This window comes from Acipenser ruthenus, chromosome 4 (genome assembly GCF_902713425.1).
Source record: "Acipenser ruthenus chromosome 4, fAciRut3.2 maternal haplotype, whole genome shotgun sequence".
NCBI classification, from domain to species: Eukaryota; Metazoa; Chordata; class Actinopteri; order Acipenseriformes; family Acipenseridae; genus Acipenser; species Acipenser ruthenus.
Window position 1 is genome coordinate 5,820,783 of NC_081192.1, and position 26,737 is coordinate 5,847,519.

Consider the following 26,737-nt stretch of genomic DNA (forward strand, 5'->3'; position numbering starts at 1 on the left):
GTCATCCCCCGAATTATGCCTAAAGGCTAACATATGTGGTTTATATACTTAGAACAAATGTACAATTACCTATATGCAAAACAAAGAAATACTGACTGTACAGTATGTATTATTGGACACAACAATGGAGCGATAACATGTTAAAATAATATTCAAATGAATTTACGACAAGGAGTGCGAGATGGAACATGTGTTTTCTCATAGTTAATAATTTATTAACACCTGGGGAGATTCAATTACATCTGATGCTCATTTAAATACAATTTTATAGTGACTAACTAACACACTTTATAAAATATCTGAATTATATTCAATATATATATATATATATATATATATATATATATATATATATATATATATATATATATATATATATATATATGTTACTCTCCAGTTATTATGATTTTCGTTGTCAAACGTTCACGGTTTTATATAGGTGGCTCTTTCTCCAACTTTGTTGTCATAATCAAAAATGAAAGCCCCTGATTTCCTTTTATGATCTGCTTTGAACACCGCACAAAACAATTAGAAGTAAAAAAAAGCTACAGGATATCATTAACATTCATGTAGGAAACACTCCTGCGACTTCAAAGGACTCACCTGCTTTCTGGCACTGCATTATCTTTTCATATACCCCATCAGCATTTTCAATCAGAGTCCTGCTGGTCTGAATCATCTGTGAAATAAATTGGAATAGGGTTATCTTGGAGCTTGTTTAATTTATAGAATTTTTAAATGGGAGTGTTAAATTGTTAGTGACCTAATAGATATAATTTTGGAGTGTGATATCTAATAGTAGCAGGTTTGCACCCCCAATACCTGCCTGGTTTCACCTAAGCACAGTATTACCTGCAAGTGTGAGTCCTCACACTTTGAAGTGGAACCCTCTTTTACACTATGGCTGTAACAATTTGTAAAATTGCTTTGTTGCATCCTCTGCATAATTGGGAGGTTTTTAGTTGGCGATTCCGAGGGGTACTAATGCAAATAAAAATAAAAAAATACCAGGACAACAGTTGGACTGCAATTCTTATTTCAAGTGATCTTGTTTTGAAAAGAAGATAGGAATGACCCTTTTGGGCTTTCAGATTCACCCTCTTTCATGGAGACACTAACAAAAGTCGCCATATCACGTTTTAAACTGAAATGCGAGAATGACGATAACAATCTGATTGAACGCAAATGCCTGGAAGTCAAAGGTGCTGTATTAACACCAGCACAATACAGTAACCTCAGGTCCCTGCAACAGTTGTGATGGTGACCAAACGTGTGTAAGTACTGTTCTTCTTTAGCAGCTGCATCTATCCCACATGTAAAAGATTTGGTTACATGGTTTACCATCAGGAGTTTGGGGATGCTTTAATAGCACAGCAGCTTCCCTTGTTAGATGATGAGCTGATTATATCTCTTTAGACAAAGGCACAGGCATTGTAATTTAAGATGTTACCACAATGAAAAACAGTAATGTAGCGTGAGCTTTGTATTAAAGCAGGGTCAGTTGCTGCAAACTGAGAATGGTGAAAGCACAGCACACATATACTCGGGACTGTAATTAGGAAGGGCACTGCTGAGAAAAATAAAACATTTTGTGAATTAAAAATGAAATGTACTGCAGCTTGCTTGATTGCAGTAGAACAGCTGCCACTTACTAAATGTAGTTGCTAGATTCTGGGAATGAAAAATAATGATGATGTGCAACGCGGATCTGGATCAGGCTCCACTGATCCGTAATCTTGATCCGATTCTGGATCTGCACAAGCCGTAACCAGGGAAACTGACCAACGAGCCGCTCCAGTGGTACCGGATTCAATCCCATTTTTTGATCCCGTTGATAATGGAACTTGACTGATAGAATCACACAGAGGATAAAGTATCCATGTCTCCAACATGTTTAGCATGCAAGGGTTATATATCCCTGTAAATAAGAGGCCAGTACCTCAGATATATAGATATGAGTAATTACCACAACAATAAATTAAAGCAGTAATAATAATAATAATAATAATAATAATAATAATAATAATAATAATAATAATAATAATAATAATAATAATATGTATTCTATTGTATGTATCTACCAATCAGATCTCCTACAGTTCACAATATATCTGCTCACACACCTGAAGGAAAGAGATTTACAACAGAAGGTAAAAACAGCAGCACCATAATGGGAAAGGAAATAAATCAACAGTCTGTTGCTAAAAAGCCAAAACAGCTGCTATTGACCTTAACAATGTCTGCTTCCTGAATATCAAAATGAAACACTAATCAAGGCATCACAGCAGTTCATAACTCACTACATCTGTGATGTCAACTTGTTTTCTAATAGGTTAAAGACTGTTATCACAGTAAGACTGCTACAACCACCCTCAAAAGTCCAGAGATAATCAAAACTGAACTAATACATTTTCACCTCAAAACAAGGGTTGGTTAATGTCAACACCTCTTCAGAGTCCTGCTGTATGACTATAGCTGTAAAGGAGCTTCAAGTGCTCTGGAAAGCTCTTCACAAGTGTGGTGCTTTAAAATATCTATACCATGCAGGGCTGGATTAACCTATACGCAAACGATAGCGTAGGGCCCCCAGCAGAATTGCACGTGGGCGGCCGGGCCCACACACACAGGATGACAGGCGCACAGAAACTTGCTTTCGGTTCATTTTTTTTATTTTAGGACGGCTAGGCATTCCTTCTTGATTACAGCATACCTGCTCTGAGTCTCTCAAGCAAGCAGCATCCTGCTAATGTACAATACCAAATGCCCCACGCCCTCTACCTCCTGGGAAAGATCCATCCCTAGTCCTATGTCAGAGGCATTAGTCTGCAGGATAAAATGAATGAATCAGGCTCAATTTAAGCATTCAGTTTTAGGGCCAATTTAAAAACCTGTCCTGCCTCAAATGTGTACAGTATGCCTCTTTACATTTTAGAAACTTTCCTTTTCAATTAGGGGGTTTGAATTTTAGAAATAAAAGGCAGGTAAAGGTAAACGTGTATAATGCGGGAGGCTGCCCTTCTGCAGCCAGAAAGAAGGGTTTAAGTCCATAGCGTTTGTTTCTCTCCCTTTATATACTGTGCAGACATCGTGAAATTAGCCCAGTACTGCGATTTTTTCAATATTCGTTATTTCATAATTATTTATATTTTTATATATAAATTATATATATCTGCAGCTGGAGCAAGGCGACAACGGTCAGGGGTTTGAAGATTCATCAAGGGAGAATGAAATGCTTGAGGGAGAAGGGACAAGGGCCGTTGCATTGGAAAGATTAATTGGAACAGTTGAAAAGAAGCTGGATAAATTTGGGGACATCATCTACGCATATGGAAGTGAGAGGTTTGGAGTTGAAAAAAGGAAGGAAAAAGTACAAACTATTCCTGGAAAGTCTAGACGGCAGCAGGAGATTGAACGCTTAGTTAGAGAAAGGAGACAGCTGAGGAACCAATGGAGAAGAGCAGAACAAAGTCAGAAGGAGGGACTCAATCTCTTACAAAGGGTCATAAAAGATAAGCTTGCAACATTGCGCAGAGCTGAGCGCCTACGGAAACGCTACAAAAAGAAGGAGCGTGCGAGAGCTAACTTTTATAAAGACCCATTCAAATTTGTAAAGAAGTTATTCACCAGTGAGAAGAATGGCACACTAAAAGCATCTAAAGTTGAGCTGGAGAGATATTTGGAGGAAACACATACAGATTCAAAAAGGCAGGAGCCTACGTCAATTCCGTCAGACATCCCACCTATCAATCCATCAGAATACCAAATGGAGGACTGTGCACCTAAGTGGAAAGAAATAGAGCAAGCTGTGAAAAAATCAAGGGCTTCATCATCTCCAGGGCCTAATTGAGTTCCGTACAGTGTACAAGAGTGCTTCAGGAGTTCTACAAATTCTGTGGAAATTGATGAAAGTGGCATGGGAAAAACAGGTTGTACCAAGAGCATGGCGCCGAGCAGGTGGAGTCTTTATACCTAAAGAAAAAGATTCTACAAGCATCAGACAGTTTCGTCCCATTTCCCTATTAAACGTAGAAGGCAAGATTTTCTTCAGCATTATTGCTCAGAGATTGTCAGCTTACCTATTAAAGAACTGCTTCATTGACACTTCAATACAAAAAGCGGGCATTCCAGGTTTCCCAGGTTGCTTAGAACACATCAATGTGATCTGGCAACAAATTCAATCAGCTAAAAAGGAGAGGAAGGAGCTCCATGTGACATTCCTGGATTTGGCTAATGCATATGGTTCAGTGCCACATGAACTATTTTGGGCAGCATTTGATTTTTTCAGTGTACCGATGACAATAACAAATTTAGTGAAAGCCTACTTTGGAGATTTGCAATTCAGTTTTTCAACTTCAGAATTCAGCACTACATGGCAATGCCTAGAGGTTGGAATAATGGCAGGATGCACCATTTCTCCACTGGCTTTTACCATGGCAATGGAAGTAATCATTAGGGCATCAAAATGGGTAATAGGAGGAGAGCGCTTGGCTTCTGGAATGCGACTACCACCAATTCGAGCATACATGGATGACATGACAACCATGACTACAACAGTAGCCTGCACTAATCGATTATTGGGCAAATTAACCAATAACATTGAATGGGCACGAATGCAATTCAAGCCCACTAAATCAAGGAGCATCTCTATAATTAAAGGCAAAGTAGTAGATAAAACATTCTTCATTAATGGTGAGGTAATACCAACAGTGTCTGAGAAGCCAGTGAAGAGTCTTGGGAGATGGTACGACGGGGATCTAAAGGACACAGTTCGTGTGGGAGAAGTTAGACAACAAGCAGTGGAAGGGTTGAAGAGCATAGACAGCTGCGCTCTACCAGGTAAACTAAAACTCTGGTGCTTTCAGTTTGGTCTACTGCCGAGGTTGCTGTGGCCACTGACTGTGTACGAGGTTTCTTTGACAACAGTAGAGAAGCTGGAAGCTTTAATCAGTTCATACATCAGGAAATGGTTGGGAGTTCCACGCTGCCTCAGCAGAGTGGGACTTTATGGTAAAGGAATACTGCAGCTACCAGTCTCTGCTCTAACCGAGGAGTTTAAGTGCGCCAAGGTCAGACTGGAAATGACATTAGTAGAGTCACGCGATAAATGCGTAAGGGAGGCAGCACCTGTGTTGAAAACTGGAAGAAAGTGGGCGGCAAAGAAAGCTGTGGAAGATGCAAAGGCTGCCCTTTGAATTGGTGATATCATGGGGCAAGTTCAGCATGGAAGAGGGGGTCTTGGACTTAGTTAAGCTCCTCCTACATGGCACAAGGCAGCCCCAGCTCAAAGGAGGAAGCTGGTAGTCAACGAGGTGCAAAAGCAGGAGGAGAGGATGAGGCCATTTCCCAGGCCAAGCAGGGAGAATGGATGAGATGGGAGAGTGTGGAACAACGCAAGATTGGCTGGCAAGACCTATGGTCAATGGAACAGAGTAGGATCAGTTTCCTCATCAGGTCAACATATGATGTTCTCCCATCACCACAGAACCTAAACCTCTGGGTAGGAGAGGATCCCTCATGTCCTTTGTGTTCATCACCTGCAACATTAAGGCACATTTTGACAGGATATAAGGTGGCTCTCAGCCAAGGACGGTTTACTTGGCGCCATGACCAGGTGTTGCGATGTTTGGCCTTAGCATTGGAAGACAAGCGTAACATGACCAATAAGTTGCCACTTGTTCCATCAAAACATTACACACAAAAGACAACATTCCTCCGCCCAGGAGAGCAACCACCAAGAAAAGGTGTTAAAACCAATCCTCGCCCAGGACAACTGGAAGCTGCTAGAGACTGGAAAATGCTGGCAGATGTTGGTCAACGGCTTATTTTTCCACCTGAGATTGCCACCACTAACCTTCGACCAGATATTGTCTTGTGGTCTGGATCAGCACGCCTTGTTCACCTGGTAGAGTTAACAGTGCCATGGGAGGATGCTGTAGATGAGGCGTATGAGAGGAAGAAACTGCGGTATGCTCAACTATCCACTGAAGCGGAACAGCGAGGATGGAGAGTCCGGGTTTACCCAGTGGAAGTGGGTTGTCGAGGATTTGTGGCACACTGTACAACCCGGTTTCTCAGAGACGTCGGATTCAGTGGCCAAGAGTTGCGTCGCACAGTGAAGAACTTATCTGAAGCAGCAGAGAGGAGCAGCAACTGGCTGTGGTTGAGACGGAAAGATTCTGGCTGGGGATCTCAAGCACAATAGAAAGAAAGAAACGCTGATGTACAGGTAAGTAAGCTGGGCTGAGTTGAGTGGGGGACGGAGGGGGGTGATGCTGGGATGCCAGAATCACCGTCGAGCCCTCTTGAGGTGTCGTGGGCTAGTCGACGAAACACTGAGGATGGAAGGTGCCCACTTGAAAACCCCAGAGATGTACCCTACTTAGCTCAATCCAGACGGTTGTCATGCTGATGCACTGGGGAGGCCGCACTATGGTTGATCCCCGGAGCCAGCATCGCAGCCGTTGTGTGTGTTGATGCGCCAGGGAGGCAAAATAAGCTGATCCCTGGAGCCAGCATTACACTTCAGCCATTAACACCAGACAGAAGGATATCTACATCATCATATGGAAGGAAACGTAAATGGATGGAGACACATATGGATCACATTAGTTTACTGTAAAGCTACGTCTTAGTTGGTGCTTATCTTGGCGAGAGCCGAGTTCAAATCAGCATGAAGTTTTAACATCTACTCTCGTGTAATGGAAATCATTATTTCATACACACACAAAAAAAAAAAAAAAATGAATCACCTTAACAAAACTGTACATATCTGCTGTGTGCCTGCGTGCAACATTCGCCATGCACATAGCGTTGTGCAGTGATTGTGTCAGGTGACTACAGTATATGCAACCTTGTCGGGAAATTAAAATACTACACACTGTAAACAAGAAAATGGATGTCTCTAAAAATGTGTATGCAGCAGATCACGTAAAGCAGTGTCCAGCAGGAGTTTACACAGCGATGGAGGTGAGCTCTTCTGTACGTCCTGCAACGTTACTGTAGAACACTACAGAGAATCGTCTGTTGACAGGCATTTAGATTCAAGTATTCACCGAAAGAGAAAGACAGAAATCCAATGCAATACTGTGACTGCTTTACTTGCAAAGAAACAAAAAACAGTGACTTCCATGTTCCAAAAGTCCACTGAAAACTGTGAAGCACGAAACACATTACATTTTGACCTGACAGAGGCGTTTGTTTGCGCAAACATCCCTTTTGAAAAATTGGACAACCAAAATGTATGTAAATTCTTCAGACTTTGTAGCAAATTATTATTATTTATTTCTTAGCAGACGTCCTTATCCAGGGCGACTTACAGTCGTAAACAAAAATACATTTCAAGAATCACAGTACAGGTGTGATTGTGATGGAGTGATTCCTTTATCAGCCCAGCTGAGACACGAACACTTACCTAAAGTTGCAGAGTATCACAAGCAGGAGATTATGGAATTGGTAATACAGGCTGGTTGCTTGTCAGTGGTCACTGACGAGTGGACTGACGCACAAGATCAGTATGGGTTACACATTGTATTTGCTTTGCAAGGTCTAAATTGTGAACATGCATCTGACGTAGAACTGAAAGCTGTCCTTGCAGATACACTTTACCTACAGGCTGTTAATTACAACACCGTTTCACAAGCTATTGTGTATAGGGCCCCCTCATCCTTTAATCCAGCCCTGATACTGCGACAACTGATTTAACTTTCCTGAAACACTGAAATCCCCTTTAAAAAATGGTTCATTGCAACAGTCTACAACTGGGGTCTCACACTCAATTACCTATGGGAAAAAAATAAAACCTGGCAACCTTCTGCAGTGTGGTGAACATCCCAGAGCGAGTGGTCATTAAAGTCCCAAAAAATGAACTGTGTTGTTGTAGACATGTCAAAATTGAACTTTAAAAACAGTACCAAAAACCTTTTACATTTATTGTCTTTATTTTATTTTTTTTATTTTTGTTGGTGTTTGCCAGACACTTGACAGCACTTCATTTCTGTAAGCTTTTTAACATTTGGTTTCAGTCAGTTCACAGACATATTTAGATTAATAATGTGATTGGTTTTTTTGTTTTGTTTTTTTATTGCAAGGTGACACTTTGAGAGCAGCTGCTTGTGCAATATTTTTCAGGGTAATCAGGGTTTCATTTTATATTTTAAAAGAGGCATCCAATAATATAATGTGTCATTGTATATTTAAGTAACTTGTTTTGTGTTCTTAATGCTCGGATATATAGTGAAAAGTGTTGAATTTGAAATCAAGGGAAGTAATGTTAAAACTTTACAATGCATTAGTAAGACCTCATCGAGAATATTGTGTCCAGTTCTGGTCACCCCTCTACAAAAAGGATATTGCTGCTCTAGAAAGAGTGCAAAGAAGAGCGACCAGAATTATTCCGGCGTCCTGGGGAATAAGCAGAACTGTAGTTAACCTCCCCTGTAATCAATCTGCTGCTGCGCCTTCCTTTTGCCTTACTGCGCTTGCGCGGTCCACTTTTTCCCCGGTCTACTCATTCCCTACGACACCGGGTTTAAAAGGCATGTCATATGCAGACAGGCTAAAAGAATGTAATCTATTCAGTCTTGAACAAAGAAGAAGACTACGCTGCAATCTGATTCAAGCATTCAGAATTCTAAAAGGTATTGACAATGTTGACCCAGGGGACTTTTCGACCTGAAAAAAGAAACAAGGACCAGAGGTCACAAATGGAAATTAGATAAAGGGGCAACAGAAAATAGGAGGCACTTTTTTACACAGAGAATTGTGGGAGTCTGGAACCAACTCCCCAGAAATGTTGTTGAAGCTGACACCCTGGGATCCTTCAAGAAGCTGCTTGATGACATTCTGGGATCAATAAGCTACTAAAAACCAAACGAGCAAGATGGGCTGAATGGCCTCCTCTCGTTTGTAAATGTTCTTATATCTGTTAACAGTTCTGGACAATTTAATTTCACTCGTTCGGAATTAAAAAATAAACATTGATCCCCTTTCCTTTACAGGTCTTGTAAAAACCAAGTATTTGAATTACAGGCGCTTCTATGTTATACTGCCTGACGTGCAGACTTGCAGATGTGAAACAGCAATCGATATGAAGCTCATTATCATGTGCTGTGGTCTGGCTGAGCCAGCCAAAGGTGTACTTGTTCTTACAGACAGTGATTAGGGCAACATACATTATACTGTAAACAGTAAAAGTGCATAAGACTGCTTGTGTGCACTACTTATACTGTACCAGAAAACAATATGAACTGCTCTGCAGGGTATGGGGTTATATTTGTCCTCTTAAAAGATATTCATTATCAGGATGTTTATGCAATGTTAATTGCGTGTAATAAAAGTGTGTACAAGTGTACATTAGCGAAAAACATACAAAAGGTTTTTTTGTTTTTTTTTTGGTTATATATGGAAGCAAATTGTGTGAATTTTCGGTGACAGATACAGTTTTTCCTCCTTGACTGAGAGCCAAAACTTTGTTACGGCTGTGACTGCAAACTGTCAGAAAAAATGCTACCGTGACAACGATCTCTGGCTGCTGGATAAACCATACCTCATGCTTATCTTTTCAGATGGCAAAATACAAATCTGAACACGATAATGCAGACTAAAAAGTACCCCCATCTCCCAAACATAATAATAGCAATAAATCTGGCCTTTGTGTTACTTCAACTTTAAGATATACAGTTAGAACACTAATACAGATTCAGGCAATGCATATGTTATTTTACTGAGCCAACACACTCGTGGATCATTTATTTGTACAAATGCAAATTCATGTAGAACAGGGGGCAATGCATTTCTCAATGTCCTTACAAAACAGAAGCATTGACAGATTTTCCAGTCAAAATGAGTCGGGTACTGCACAATAGAAAACCTTTCATCGCATCCCTACATGATGAGGAGTAGAGATATGTGAACAGGTATAAGCAAATCACTGGCAAAACATGTTATGCAACAACTGTCAGGAGTACAATTGATTATTATAATGCAAACCACTCCACTGTTATATATATATAAGCTAGTAATCTGCATTATACACCCTGTAACATTTTACTACAAGAAGACTTTTTAGATAGAGTATAAATGTATCTGAATTCACTTCAGTAGCTGTAGGGTGCTGTTTTTTTTTTTACAAAAGGGGAGGACAGCAAAAGCAATACTAAGAAAGGCCAGGTTTGTTGTTTGCACGCTGCAGTGTACAGCAGATGCACTGCAGAACATTTGCAATGGCACACACTGGAAAGGGAAGAACACTCTTCATAGCCAAGAGCAAGAGTTCTAATACGTAAACTCAGAGGATCCGATCCCCAAAGTGGGGGGCCGCACTGCTTGATGGATAGATCTGTGCATAAAGACCCTGCAGATTGAATTTGTTATGTTGCAAAACACAAGGGTACCTCTAACTTCTAGTAACATACTTTAAAGAGGTAAAGCACCTGACTTTACCCTGAGCTGCTGCTGAGGTATGACATAGGGCAAATCACAAATCTGCATATCCTTCCACTGTAGCAACGCTGTACAACTGTACATCAGTAATGTGTTCTTACAAATGTTACCGTATATACAGAATTCACTGAACTGATACACACATATTGTATGGCAAACACATATAAAATCAGCCGTGGACTAGAATTAGCTGCATAAAACAAATTGGGTTCTATCTTCTAATATTGTTTATTTTAAAGTAAGTAGCACAATTTATTGAAAAAAAGTAACATTTTCAAAAACATTGCTAAGCTGCTGTTGCTGTGTTGGTGTTAAATCAATAACGTTCATCTTTGCACTGGTCATTTTTATTTGCTGATTCTGTTTTAATGTCTGGGCATGTGTAATCGTTTATTAGAATAATCACTTAAATTGTTAATCATTTAGAAAATGACTAAATCGTATAATCTATCTTGTATATAAGTATAAGTGGTCTGAACACTAAGCCGACCACTGCAGCCCAATGACTATAAATACAAATTAAATAAAACATTATTCTTTCTATGGCTCTAAATTACTCAAACTTCTGAAAGATTAAAAAAACAGGTGTTCTTAAAAGTGTAGGGTGATAACAATACTGTAGCTATGGGAAACGGAGGTGGTTGGAATGCTCCATTGCACTTAATTAAAATGATATTTAATTATTCAATTCAATTAATACAAGCGACTACTAAAATACAGGTATTTTACACATAAAGAGACATCATACAATGCGGTATGGTCGGCGGTCATGGTATAATTACTTATACTTAATCCACTGTGGTTAATATTAATAAGCAAGCCGTTACCAAACAGGACACGAACAAGACTGCAGCCAGTAAACTGATTTGAAAAATTAAATGAAAAAAAAAAAAGTTTTGTTTGGGGACATTTGACCAAAGTAGACACTAAAACAGTTAAATTCACACTTTGCAATAAAAGACTGAGCCACATGAACTGCATAGGGACAATAATAACTACCTAGGATGCAAGAAGCAGAAGTACCAGTAAATCACAAAGAACCACTAAAGCTTGCTCCTCCATATGCACTCCACATTCACTGGACATGATCGAGGGCTGCGAGGAGGAAGATACCTCTGAATTGATCATAGAAGATATGTGCTTTATAACTGAGAGAGGGGTAAGGAGATTCCCCTTGGCTCACGGGGGTGACACTGAACAGTTCGGTCTCCAAGGCTGGGAAGCAACCGATACTTCTCCCAAGGGAGATCTAGAAGTGAGAAAAAATGGGAAGATGTCAGTGTTAGATAGATCTGGCAGGGGGCCCCCCTTGTCTCTCGGAGAACCTTCCTCACGGAGGACGAAGCCACTGGCGGCTGGGCTTCTAAGGTTGGGAAGTGAGCTTCACTCACCTCCAGAGGGAGACCGTTGCAGAGGAGGAGTGGCAGTATAGAGGAGTAGTGAGCTTCACTCACCTCCAGAGGGAGACCGTTGCAGGGGTGGAGTGGCAATATAGAGGAGTAGTGAGCTTCACTCACCTCCAGGGGGAGACCGTTGCAGGGGAGGAGTGGCAGTATAGAGGAGTAGTGAGCTTCACTCACCTCCAGAGGGAGACCGTTGCAGGGGTGGAGCGGCAGGTACAGAGAGGAAAGCGCAGTGGGGGAGGACGGGAGGATGATGGAAAACAAAAACCTCAAGTCAGAGAGAGAGCAAGCTCATTGCTTGGGGTTTAAATACGGGATTAGCAGGTGTTATTGGAGGGAAGGAACTAGGAGGGAGGAGCCCTCGCGCATGCCCTCTGAATAACACACAAGTTTACAAAAGGAGCGAATAACGAACCTTATGGCTGACTATCAGCACTGTTTTAACTTGACTTCTAGTTAATGGCATTCAATGATTTAACATCTACTCTGTACTAAATAAATGTAGTAGAACATACACCAGGAAGTGGAGGTATGCACCATATTTAATATGGTATGTTACTTAATATAAACATTTATTTATATGTTATAGTTATCCATTGAAGACATAATGTATTGATTTATCATAATCTGTACGTTATGTTGCCTTAATTGCTGTTTGGAAATTATGCATAAGTTGGGCTTTATGCATACTGTACTTGCATTCCACTTTCTGTTAACAAAAAGAGCTTCTTAATGAAGCATTGTCAAGTAGTAACGCGACTGTTCTTTAACATATTACTTCAATTTTGGTATTATTTTTAGCCCGTAGGCACGTTGATGTAACGTAAATAATGTAATCATTTAAATATGTTTTCTTACAGACGGTGGGGGCAGACAGATCTGTCACTGATACATGCTAAATGGTGGCTTTCCTATATATGTACTTTTATAACTCCAGCAATATGGTGAGCTTTACAATTACTGTGTGGCATTTTAAAGGCGATGTCTTTGTATCCCGGAGACTAAATCTTAACATTTGCAGAGGATGTCAAAGAAGGTGTTGCTGGTAAATTACAGGGAAACGTTTGTATCAGGCATGGGTGTCTATTTTTATCGCAGTCAGCCCACATTCAGTTTGGTTTTAATCAGCTCCATGTTTACGATGCAGCTGTTCTAGGCTTTTCTACACCAGTTTAACATGTGAACAAAGCATTTCATTTTGTATACAATGATCCAGTAAAGATGCAGAGGTTGAATACAAATACTGTTTGTGTTTCACAAGGTACTGTACAGTCTCAAAAGTAATGAGAAAAGGAGAATTTGATGTAAACTTTTCTTAAGCCAACTTGCTGAATGTTGCACTACCAACAATGTTATGACAGGTTCTGTTCTTGTGTGCTGGTACAATATGTAACTTGGAATATGGGAGTCACTAAAAGGAAATAACAACACCTTATGAAATAATGTCAAAATGCATCTGAAAATGTCAACATGTTGTGGTTTTATAGAACTACAGTATAGGCAAAAGCAGAAGACTGTGGTCATCAAATAAGGAATGGCACAGCCACTGTAACAAAGTTATTAAACTCCATGCCTTTTTATAAATGCCAAGGAATGCTCTATTACTCTATACCCATCCTTTAATGCAACATTTGTTCTTCTTTATATTATGATAAAATAAAAAAAATAAACAAAAAATAAAAAAAAAATCATTAACCGAAAGTTGCCAATAAGTGTATTTATATAGAATGATATATACTGTAGTTGTACAAATACGGCGCTGAAACGTGTTTTAAATGTTAGAGTGTTAAAAAATGAACATAAGAAACACAAAATACCCAAACATAGAACTGTTTACTTCACACGTGTGTAAAACAAACAAAAAGGAGTAGGCTTGAATAGTACTACACATCGATGTACTACAGTTGTCCTTCCAATGAGTAAAGCAAACATAAAAACATGTGCTGTACTTACAATCAATTCTAAAGAACACAATTTTAATATAAGAAATTGTCCAGCGTTGTCTGCTTTTTACAATGCACTACCTCCCGCTGTAAAGCCATCTCAATTTTGCATGCAGCTATAGCCAGTTTCAAAGCCACGATTCTGCCTCAGTCCGCCAGAAATACGCAGTTGTGAAGTCAGTGTGTTATAAAAGCTGCATGAAGCATGTGCATAAATCATGCAAGTGCGCTCTGTAGCACTGGCAACTAGTAATAAAGTGTCAATAAGCAGCGTGCAGCTGCTAATACCAGAATTTCATTAACATTAAAGTCTATGGGACAGGATTGGGAAAATGTTGTTAATAACTGAAAGTTGTCTTTATCAGGGTTGCTAATAACCGGCATCTACTGTATATATCAGAATCTTCATAAAACAATGTCCAACTCGTGGTTAAAACACACATTTATAAAATGTTTACAATAATAGAATCCGATGCTGCTCTGCATACAAAAAAGAGATAACAGCGTTCAGAGTTCAATAGCTTAAGCATTTAATGGTTTTGCAAAGTGAACCAAATCCGACAGCACATAAATTCATTTTATAAATGAATACACCATCAAGACAATGCTATGTTTGAAAACTTTGATGGGGATTTTGTTGGAAAAATCCCAATATAAAATTGGCAAAAGGGACAATGCTGACATCAATGAAGTATTGCTACATTATGTGCAAATTGAAAATATTCATGGGGTTAAAAAATACAAAGGTTGCAATATCTTACATGAATGGAATATAAAAAAAAATATGCAATGCAATACTTACCTCCATTGATTCCTACACACAATAACATGATGTGCAGTACATCTTATTAGATCCAAATACTGCCATCAATCAGAAGTGTGCTCTACACAGACTACTTCCTTACTAAAAACAACTCATCCGTTTATAATTATAGGCTTGCCTCTTTATTCCAGAATACCATTATTTAAAAATGTATTTGTTTTCCTTTGTTATTGAAAATCTGACCAGAACAGTGCTGCCCTCCGACAGGATCAGAGATCTTGCATTCATTCCTTTTACAGGAAATGATTATGTATTTAAAAAACTTACTGAACTATAACATATATTACTGCTATTATAAACCTAACCGATCATCTCAGCCAATCAGGTTCCAAGTAGTCAGAGTCGCCATTTAGAAACAAAACTAAGAGGGGCTCCCGAGTGGCGCATTCAGCAAAGGCGCTCCGCGCGGAGTGCAGGATGTGCCCTATAGCCTGGAGATCGCAGGTTCGAATCCAAGCTATGTCACAGCCGACCGTGACCAGGGGTTCCTAGGGGGTGGCGCACAATTGGCTGAGCGCTGCCTGGGTAGGGAGGGCTTAGGTCGGCAAGGGAATCCACGGCTCACCGCGCATCAGCGACCCCTCTGGCCGATAGGGTGCCTGTGGCTCTGCAGTGGAGCCGCCAGATCTGTGTTGTCCTCCGGCACTATAGGTCTGGTGGCATTGCTGTGGATCTGCAGTGCGAAAAATGACGGCTTGGCAGGAGCACGTTTCGGAGGACGCATGTTCCAGCCTCTGTTTCCCGAGTTGGCGGGGGGGTTGCGAGCGGTGAGCCGAGGATACAGATAATAATTGGGCATGCTAAATTGGGGTGAAAACTGGGGTAAAATAATTGGCGACGACTAAATTTAAAAAAAAAAAAAAAAAAAAAAAAAAACGATACTACGTTTAAAATGTGTAGTTTGTGCACCTCCTTCTATCTTATGTTTTTCCCAGTCTGTGCCTACAAATCCCACAATCCACCCACTTAAGATTCCGCCTGTCAGTGGTGGGAAAAGGGCTGTGTGTGCTAGTTTACAAACCATTCCCTCAGGACAGTATCAAGGACAAACAACTGACAGCCATGTACACCTCTCAAAAATATATTTTGTTCAAAATCGCAATCCATGTTTTCTGACACATTCTTTTTTTTCTGTCCTGTGTTATAAGTTAGTATGCACAGTTGAACCCGTCCTTATGGTATAGCAGTGTCTTCTCACATCATTATTATTATTATTATTATTATTATTATTATTATTATTATATAAAAGTTGAATATTTAACCCTCCACTGAAATCTGAAATGGCACCCCTGCAAGTAGGGCACCCGATATCCCATAGGCTAAACTACAGGGAATCTTTATTTTGAAACTTGAAACTCTCATTCTGTCTTTGCTGTATTTCAAGCAGCAAGATACACTACCTCTTAAAACATATTTCATAAAGGTCTTCAGTATTAATACTTTCAGCAGGTATCAACTGCATATTAATAATGCACCCCGTCACTGAGGTAGCCCGACAGCAGCACAATGTCTGATGTTACCAGTCTGTTCTGTACTTCTGGATGTCTTCCTTCAGTGATTGTGCTTTCTAAGAAAGACTGATATTCTCATTGATTTGTTTTAATTCACTGGCCAGTTAAGGGGTCATTCACCTCTACTAGGGTACCAAAGTAAGACATGATTTTAACCCTTGATTTTATTTGTATTTCTTTCAAACTATGTAAGTTAATAGTCAAGCTAGTCTGAAAAAACTAAAACAAAACAGATGATTTATGTTCACTTTCAGAAAAGAAAGTCATTTTAATGCAGATCAGACAGGATATTCAAGTATTACAGTACATTGTCTTACTTACAGCGTCATACGCAGTCACACTCTTCTTCAGCATCTCTGGGATCAACCCTTGAGGCTCCATGGTGGGAAACTGGCCCGTGAGGTTGAATAGCACATAGGGAGCATTGTCTCCACTCATGAGCCGCGTTGACAGTGCCAGGATACACTGCATTAGATTGGCCACAGCCGACAGTCCACACAACTCTTTAAATGGCACGATCGCATTCTAAAAAAAAAAAAAAAGACAACAGGGACAAAAAAAAGTAAAGTGCAGCATTATTAAATCAACACTACAATGCTCAACCAAGTTCTTAGAATTGCTGTATATCCTCAGAACGAAAAGCAATCTGAGAACTGACAACGCGACAAGTGCATGTAATAGAAGGAATGCTCCAGCCGCACTTTTTACTGACATGGGAACATACTTAACTCAGTAGATCATGGTTACAGGAATATGTTGGGAAACAGATTATTGCAGATCCAATGGACCAAAGGCTAGACCCCTGACATCAGTGACTTGCCAATGAATTATTTTTTGTTGGAAAGCCCTTGAAACAAGCTTTAAAATATACTAATGTTAATTTGACTCAAACATCTCGCACATAGAGAGGTCAAAGGCCATGGATTGTGGGTAGTTTGATCACATTCAGGTACATTATAAGAATGGCTCTTCTTTTGAACATAATGGAAGATAATTTACGAACAAGAGGAGGCTATTTTTGTTTATATTTATTTATTATTTTTGTTGGTATGGGTATTTTGGGTTAATGCAACAAATTAAACAATTTCTTAGCTACAGGGTCCCATTATGATCTATTCTGGAGATATTTTCTCAAGAGTGTACACTACTATACTATATGTAGTGTACACTCACATCTTCACACATCTGTTTGCACATATTATAACATCTTCTTATAATCTTGTAGGTGTGCGGTGGCTACTTCTATTTATGTTGAGTTTACTTATCGCGGTGCCAAGCAAACAGTACCAGAGAAAATGCACGATTAGAGGAATTCATCAAACAATTAACTATAAACACATTGTGTATTGGGTTGAGGAGTTATCTCATAATTTTAAAAGCTTAATAAATAGATAATGAAGTGTTACATACATGGTATACATGTATAATAACTAACAACTACAAACACAAAGGACACTTAAAACGTATTTATTTATAGCCTATAATTGTACATACTAAAATACATACAAAAGTAGATTGCCGTCCGATTTTTACCCACACGCCAGATAATCGTAAACCAGCATTTTATATGTGAAGTGTTCTAAATAAATGTACATTCTGCATGACAAGTTTACAAATTATACACAAAATAGATATTCCCATTATTTTTTTATTTAATTTCCAAAACAGATATTAGATATTCCCAAAATAGACATTCCCATTATTTTTAATTTCATTTCCATTTGGCTGCTGCTTGCAGGTGAGAGAGCCGTCTCCCTGTACGCTAGTAGTTCATTTTTCCTATCTCGTTAACATGCATTTTGATGAACGAGTTCCCCTTATTTAGTCGTTGAGACAGGAAGTGATGTACGTGACCTGTGACAATTAAGCTTTTTAATGAGAAATGCGTTCATGAACGATCTCATCGACTCAACTTCAAAGCATTAACGAATTCATTTAATAAACATATTTTGTTTGAAAATCACTTGCTACTAAAGCTCTCATTACTATACCGTGAGTTTGACACAATAACACTGGCTGAAAATCCTGCCCATAGTTTCTCATAATGAAATAAATTATTTCAGTTAAAATGAGTTATTTATCAGTTATTTATGAGTTATGTAGTGTTGAAATAGTTACTATAATGCATATAACGCATAAAGACAATGGGATTTAAAATCCTGGAGCTATTTTTTTTTATATATCCACTGTACAGAAGTGCTTTCTTTTATCAATTTATTTTTTTGTTTTGTTGGCATTTTATGGTGGCACAACAGGAGGAGCAGAGAACAGTTCACATGACAGGCAAAATTTCAAAGGTTGTGTGTTTAGTCACTGAAAACTATAACCCTTAACCCCTTTTAAACCACTGCAGTCTCTAGGGGACTTCTGCTGGTCTCCCAGAAAAGTCACACTTTCCTTATTTGAACTTTTTTTTGTGATTTTGCAATACTTCTCTGTAAAGACGTTTTAAAGGCCTAAATACAGTAGGAGATCATGCTACTGATGATCAGGAATTTACTATTTAAAAAATGTATTAATTTCGAATTGCGGAGCTGCAGAACGGGCAGCCCAGATGGTGCACTCAATGAACTTCAAAAGAAATGCAACCCATAGGGCTGGGTAAGGAAATGACTGCTGAATATGCAAGAGAAGTCCCAAGATTATACAGCTGCACTTCTCAAAAATATCCTTGTAATTTTATATATATTATATATATATATTACATTGGATTATTTTTAATTAAGGATTTTTATAATGGAACCTACTGTGAATACAGTTACTTGACATTTACTTCAATTGAACCCTATACAATACTGTAAATTTATTTTGCTAAGAAATTATTGATATTATTTAAATGAACTACATGATAAATTTCCTTACAAAACTAGTTATTGTATAAGCTTCTTCTTTTTCTCAGAGTACACACACATGTAAAGCAAAAAAAAGAATAATCACTATCCCACTATGAACGATCATTTCTCATCATCCTCCTGCTCACATATGTAACCGAGATGGATTTACCAGTGAGCAGGAGGATGATGGGAAATGTAGTTCTGAGAGGTCCATGCGGGTACATGGGAAGCCATCTTGAGACAGGGAATGCAATTTAAAAGTTTAAAAAAGTGGTCAAAATGTTAAAAAAAATAAAATAAATTAAAACACACACACACATACACACACCCCTTACGTAAACAGTTGTAGCAGCACATAGGAACATGTAACACAATTAAAAAAAAAATGTCCTTATGTACCCCTTTAACATGTTATTGAAATTTAGTCAGTGGATCTCTGCTTGTATCTGCCGTTTACTGATATGGAATAAATCGGTAATCTGAAATCAGCCCCAAAAAACATCGTTAGATGTGCCTCTCACCTTGAGCTATGCAAGCTTTGTGGGTTGCAGTACTGTTTAGAAACAAACTTTAACACTATGTGTATATATATATATATATACACACACACACACACACACACACGCACACACACACAAGCGACTGACATTTATTTAGCCCTTACATTAATAGGTATAGTTTAGTTTATTCACTGTGTTCCCACAGGACCAGCACAGGTACATCTCAAAACAAACACAAAGAGATACATTTACTAAGACAAAAATAAAATTACAAATGCTTTTAAAAAAAAACAAATTCCAATTGAGCTGATATATATTTTTTTAGATTCTATTGATTTTTTAGTATTACATGCAGGACAGCCGCTATGTGAATCTACCGGTTAAATCAACTAATGCACATAAATGAGGCTAACCAATCAAACATTTTAAAATCGAGTGGCAGCTCTAATTTCAATATATCATTTGATGTGCATGTGTTTTGCTTTTTTTACTTTGTAGTTAAGTCTTTACAATGTTAGTACGAGGGTTTCTTTGCTTAGAACAGGGGCGGCCAAACTACCTGACCCTACAAGCAGTATACCAAAAATTTCCATACGATCGAGAGCCGTAAGACACGTACTGTAAAACATGAAATGTTTGCGAGAGCAAGACATTTTAAATACTAGCATTGTTGTGCAGTACAGTAGTTGTTAGGCTATCTCTTGATGGCAGCAAAATACACAAGAACAAGGGATAGAATATTGCAGAGCCTACACAGGTTCTGTGTAATTTGTATTGTACTGTAATGTAAATCTACATTGTATTAAACTTTAAAAGTAACACACGTGTTTTTTTTTATTAATTATGTTTATACTGTATGTATTATGCACTTTAAATAAAATATATTCAGTTATTATGAAGCAAAATACAATAACTGACCTAATTTCACCAAAAACACCACATAAAAACACATTTTTGTAAGGATTCTTTTCGACAAGCTCTTCCTTTGAAGATCTGAATGCTGGATTTAAAAAATAACTAAATAAATAAAAGACTCTTTTTATATGACTGCTGCGTGTATTAAATACTGTTGAGCTTTGTGAATGACAAATGCACTGTATTTATTTTGAAAGGGATTACAGTACCTGCTCATGGCGAGACGTAAGATATGTAAATATAATATTCATTTTAGGCCTGCAATATAACATTTAAAGATGCATTCTCTAGTCTAGTGCCAACACTCCAATTTTATAAAAAGATTCATTCATCTGAATAAGGACGTTTGCCACGAGCGATAACATGCTTGCCATACAAAACTCGCTTGAGTCATTAAATCAGCTTCTTTACTGAACGCCGAAAGCAGCATCTGCCTTAAGTCTGATACAGGAGGATATTCAGATGAAAATGTGTTTGCTCGCCTTGTACAGGCTACAGTGTGTACGATTTGTTGCAGATGACCATTACCACTGTTTTCAGCGAAAGTTCTTTCTCCCAGTCTGGTTTAAAGCCTCATACTTCTGTTTATTACTCATGGCGGGTTTGCTCAAAGCCAATGTCTCCATGAAACGAACAAGCACTTAATTCAAAATTATGAAATTTACTTTCAAATGCACACCTGCCTTCGAAATACACATGCACCAGCGAGCGGTGTTGAAAGTCAACAAGTGATGAAATATCCTTGAGTGAACATGCAGGCTGAAAGAAACCGGCGAGAGTACGAGAGAGCAGAAAGAACAATTAACACAAATGAATACAGAGAACACAAATAATAAACGTTGTGTTTATTTTTACTTTCTATCTTTTCGTTTTTGTTTATTATTCTTTCTTCAGTTCATTCGAGCATTTCACCGGGAGCCGTTTTTGGCCACCTCTGATATACTATTTGCAAAAAACTTTGTTAATGCATCAGTTAGCGCTGATATTAAAACGACAAAAGTAGAGAAATGCGATGTTAGGGTTATCCCTAACTCTGTATTCCCTCCCACCCCCAGCAGTGGAAGGGGCAAGGCAACCACAGACAGCCATCATCAGTTAAGACAAACAACATCCAACTCTCTGCAGATAACACAAGAGACATCCTTCATCATGGTCCAGTAGGTGTATGACCTCTAAGTGCTCTCTAGAGACCTGCTAGGAGGCTGCCGAGGTTGTCGGGGAAGGCACACTTCAAAAGAATGGATATTTACAGAACACATGTGTGTGCTATCTGCCAACTTGATCCTAAAACACGAGAATAAAGAACATACTGGTATTACAGTACAACGTATACAGCCCAAGAGTGACGGTGAGGCCATCCCTCCCATTAAACTGTATTCTGTTGCTCATCTTGGTTGATCTGTGTTGTTGGTGCTGCCCTTTCAAACTGACATAACACAGCACATTCCACTCGCCCATGTAAACACAGTTTCATAACAGTGTACCTCATACACTTCCATTTTTGCAGGTGACAATATCATTGTGTCATACATCTTTCGCATGTCTGTTCTTAAAGTGCTCCCATTCTCGCTATCCACATTACTATGAATGCTAATGCCGGCCCATCACCCCTTCCTCCTTTGCAAAAGACTGTATTATGCCATTGAACATCTGCAATTCCATGCAAAAGAAAGTTATGCCAGGACATAGCCATATTACAACACTATTGGTAGTCCTGTACCACACCATACTAGGGATGTGATTTTGGTACATTTTTATAAAAGTTTAAATGCTATGCAGGTGTCAGCGTTTAAACCATATCTACATACACACACTCTCTTTATATTACATTATGATGTATGCTGACAGCCCTGGTTAGTATTTTCTAAGCCAGAGGTGGCCAAACCGCGGCTCGCAAGCAGCATGCAGCTCTTTTGCAGTTCAAGTGCGGCTCCCGGTGAAATGCTCGGTGACATACACTTTGTGGCTCAAATGAACTGAAGAAAGAATAATAAACAAAAATGAAAAGAGAGAAAGTAAAAATAAACACAACAAGTTTATTATTTTTGATCTCAGTATTCATTCGTGTTAATTATTATTATTATTATTATTATTATTATTATTATTATTATTATTATTATTTAAACCCAGCATTCAGATCTTCAAAAGGAAGAGCTTGTTAAAAAGAAATGTGTGTTTTTAAGTGGTGTTTTTGGTGAAATCATGTCAGTTATTGTATTTTGCTTCATAATAACTGAATATATTTTATAAGTGCGTAATACATACAGTATAAACAGAATTAATAGAAAAACACCAGTGTTACATTTAAAGTTTAATACACTATTGCGCAGAAATTGTGTAGGCAATGTTCTATCCCTTTTTCTTGTGTATTTTGCTTCCATCAAGAGATATTATTATTATTAGTATTATTATTATTATTTGTTTATTTAGCATACGCCTTTATCCAAGGCGACTTACAGAGACTAGGGTGTGTGAACTATGCATCAGCTGCAGAGTCACTTACAATTACGTCTCACCCGAAAGACGGAGCACAAGGAGGTTAAGTGACTTGCTCAGGGTCACACAATGAGTCAGTGGCTGAAGTGGGATTTCAACCGGGGACCTCCTGGTTACAAGCCTGTTTCTTTAACCACTGGACCATACAGCCTCCTAGATAACCTAACAACTACTGTACTGCACAACAATGCTAGTATTTAAAATGTCTTGTTCTCACAAACATTTCATGTTTTACAGTATTTAATTTTGGTATGCGGCTCGTAGGGTCAGGAAGTTTGGCCACCCCTGTAATATAAATATATATATATATATATATATATATATATATATATAAAGAAGTTATCAGCTTACCTGCATGTTCTCTCTGAGATCTGTGGCTTCTCTTAACGGCTGCAATGCATTCTTGAAGACCTCGTCCACTGCTTTAATCCCCAATATCCTCATGGTGGCATACTCTCTGGACTTCTTCCCCTTCCTCACAGAGAGTCCCCTTTTGTGTGGCTTGCCCCCTCCCCTGCGGTTGGTGATGGCCACATGCACAAAAATCCAGGCATGGGGCAACATCTCCCCTGTTAGGGACTGCAGGGGAACGTGGCGAAAGCCAGGCTGCAAGCACTCGAAAGGAATGGTATACTGTCCAATAAACTCATCCCCAATGTAATCATCATCCAGCACTACAAAGCGCACCATGGCCAACTCCGGCAGGTTGATCTGAAACTCAAAGCTCTCATCGAAAATGGGATTGTCTCCATTCTGATTGACGGTTTTTGTCCTTTGCTCAGCACAGTCCGCTGGTATCCCATGGATCTCCACGTAAACATAAGGATCCACCACATCTCCCTTGGACCCTGAACCTTTGGGCTTGGGAAAGTTCTGCCCACTGATGATCTTAATGTGAAGGAGCTGAGGGGAGACACCAGGAACCGAATCTTTAGTGTTGGCACTGAAATAAGACACCTCTTCTCTCATGATGGCGGGCCGGAGTACGTAGCCACAGTTGCCATTTTGGCGGAACCAGCCGATATTAAGGTCCATCATCAAGCCTGGGGTCTGAAAATTCATAGCCACTATCTGACAACCACACTTCCAGAAATCCTGGGGGTTCATGTTACTAGAATCTATTCTCATGGGACTTGGATAGACCCTTGCAAGAAACTTTTTGTTGTAGTTGACAAAATCGCCCGGGTGTTCGTTGGCATAGCTGGTTGCAAGCACTTCGTTGAAAGAGCAGGTTTCCCAGTATTTCTGATTCTGGAAAGACAGCTGGAAGTCTTTGAACGTGACTGACTTACAGAGGCTAACCATGTCAGAAAGGTCTTTGGACAGCAGAAATTTCTTCTGGGTAACCACATTTGGTTGCTCCCCTGCTTCATTACCTACCCTCTGAGACATCTCTGCCCCCTCATCTTCGTCGGTCACGTCTCCCTCTGGGCTGGTGCAGTTAGCTGCAAGCTTTTTTGCTTTCAGTAGGATTTTACCTTTTAAAACATAAGGAGATGGGAGATAGCTTTCCTCTGCATTAGGCAACTCGGTGTAGAGTTTATCCCTCAGGATCTTTTTCAAGTGTTGAAAAATGACCTTCTGCTGTTTGATGGAACAGTGGTTTTCCAAACAGATTATCAAGGGGTATTCGGACGCCACAAAGGCATATTTGTTGATAATGTCAATGACACTACGGAAGACTATCTGTGACATCATGGTATGCCCCGTGTATACTACTGGCTCATTGTCTGGACCGTCCCAGACGTCCATCTCAACACTTCGGCAACCCATTTTGAGGGCACGTATGTATCCTGTGATGTCAGAAGGGCCCCGGAACTGGTCTTCTATCAAGTAGGTATTGTGAGATGCATTCAGGTAATAGTGGGACAGGGGCTGATGCATGTCCTGGCACACATTCTTATGTTCAGGGTCGAATATATGGCACTCGTGGGACATGAGGTATTTGGTAAAGCCATCTAAAGACAGCCAGCCCTTCTCCTGGCCTTTTTTTGACGGCTCGTATTTTTGAATAATTTCCAGGCTGGTATCCTCGTTGACGTGAGCCACTCCCTGCTCTGCCTCCAGAAACATCATGAGGTCCTTGGCATCCAGAAACTCCTTATTGCTTGAGAACTGAACCAAAAGAAAGTAGATCTCTGGTCTGGTGCAAAGTTCGTGAAAAACTTCAATGAACTCCTCCTTCGTGACAATGTTGTCTTTTGCTTTGTGAAGTTCTTTGAACTTGAGCTCTATCTTGACATTCTTCAAGCCTGGGTTTAAGGTTTTGATCAGTTGAACAGCTGTTCCTAAAGCAATTTGCTCAGCACCTTTAACATCCGTCTCTGAAAAGAGGTCGGACAGCCATGAAGTCCGCATGTTGTTTTGACTGCTCTCGATAATGTCCAGAGTTTGTTTCCCATAAGAGATCAGGTATCTCAGCCCTGTCATCCAAATGTTCGCCACGTCTGCAGAGTTGGCTACCAAGTCCAGCGATTCATAGTTTTCTCCGTATATGATTGAAAATGCACAGTCTTCCGATATCTGATCATAAACTCCATTGGTGCGAAAAATATCAGTATTCTTTCCTGTCCGCACCTCTTTAACAGATTTTATATCAATCTTTGCTTTTTCAGACTCTTTTTTTGACGGCTCCCACCTCAACGACTGCATGTCTGCGTCTAATAAAAAATACCTATGGTACACCCTGGAATTAGAGCGGACCTTTTTGAGTTCCGAGCCCTCCACCATGGCATTGATACAATCACTAGCACTGCTGATCTTCTTCTCAGTGGGCATGCTGCTGAAGGAAACTGTCTTTTTTCTCTCTCGTCGCTGTCGTGAGCCATCCTAGGTAACAAAAAGAGAAAACCCTGATTACTGACAGTTCAATTTTAACAGACATGGTTACATACTCCTGACTTCAGTTATTGGGAGTAATTTGAGATTTTGTAAAGTTAAGGCAGTACATCCAGATGAGAAACCTTAACACTTAAAGAGAAATGTATAAGCAACTCTAAATTTCTATAGGAGAATATAACGGATAACAAAATCTTATTTAAAAAAAAAAACAAAAAAAAAAACACCACATTCTTAAATTGCTTGCTTTGCACTTTTCCTTTTCTAGCTGGACAGCACATTACTTACTCTATAATGGTAAGGCAGAACACAATTGAAGGTTATGTGTACTTATTAATGTTTAGCTCATCTCAGCATTAACAAAATATAGATATCAATAAAAACAAAATGTACTCAATTCTTTCACAAATGAAATGCTTCTAAAAATGAACTGACTAACACGCAATAAAAAGTAACTTGTACAAGCTGTAGTCTTACAGTAGCAACCATAACAGTAACTGTACAATTGTACAAATCAATATGTTCAATCATGCGCTCTCAAAATAAGATTCAGTAACTCTTAAATGGCTTCAATGCAGCATTTCCATTAGGTCTGGTATTATTACTATTATTATTATTATTATTATTATTTATTTATTTATTTATTTATTAGCAGACACCCTTATCCAGGGCAACTTACAATTTTACAAGATATCACATTATTTTTGCATACAATTACATTATTTTTTTTACACATTATTTTTACATACAATTACCCATTTACACAGTTGGGTTTTTACTGGAGCAATCTAGGTAAAGTACCTTGCTCAAGGGTACAGCAGCTGTGTCCCCCACCTGGGGTTGAACCCACTACCCTCTGGTCAAGAGTCCAGAGCCCTAACCCCTACTCCACACTGCTGCCCCGGTATTGTAGTTTCCTATCTTATTATATTGTTTCTAAATGTATTGAACTGTATAGTACGTTTTAGCACTGGGTCCAGGAACACTAGACCTCGGTTTCTGTTGGGGTTTTCAGAATACGTGTATAATAGGTA

The 26,737-nt window shown here is 39.1% G+C and overlaps 1 protein-coding gene across 3 annotated transcripts in view; it reads right to left on the minus strand.

Annotated features, from left to right (window-relative positions):
• The window catches only part of LOC117400330 (inactive phospholipase C-like protein 2), a 92,459-nt gene that overhangs the window by 17,138 nt on the left and 48,584 nt on the right, over positions 1–26,737 (minus strand). For all 3 annotated transcript variants that reach the window (XM_034000143.3, XM_034920608.2, XM_059021585.1), the window contains exons 2-4: positions 23,217–25,694; positions 16,442–16,645; positions 604–679 (exon numbers count right to left, since the gene is read on the minus strand). In XM_034000143.3, coding sequence (XP_033856034.3) covers positions 604–679; positions 16,442–16,645; positions 23,217–25,694 — 2,758 coding nt within the window. The remainder of the gene's footprint in view (positions 1–603; positions 680–16,441; positions 16,646–23,216; positions 25,695–26,737) is intronic.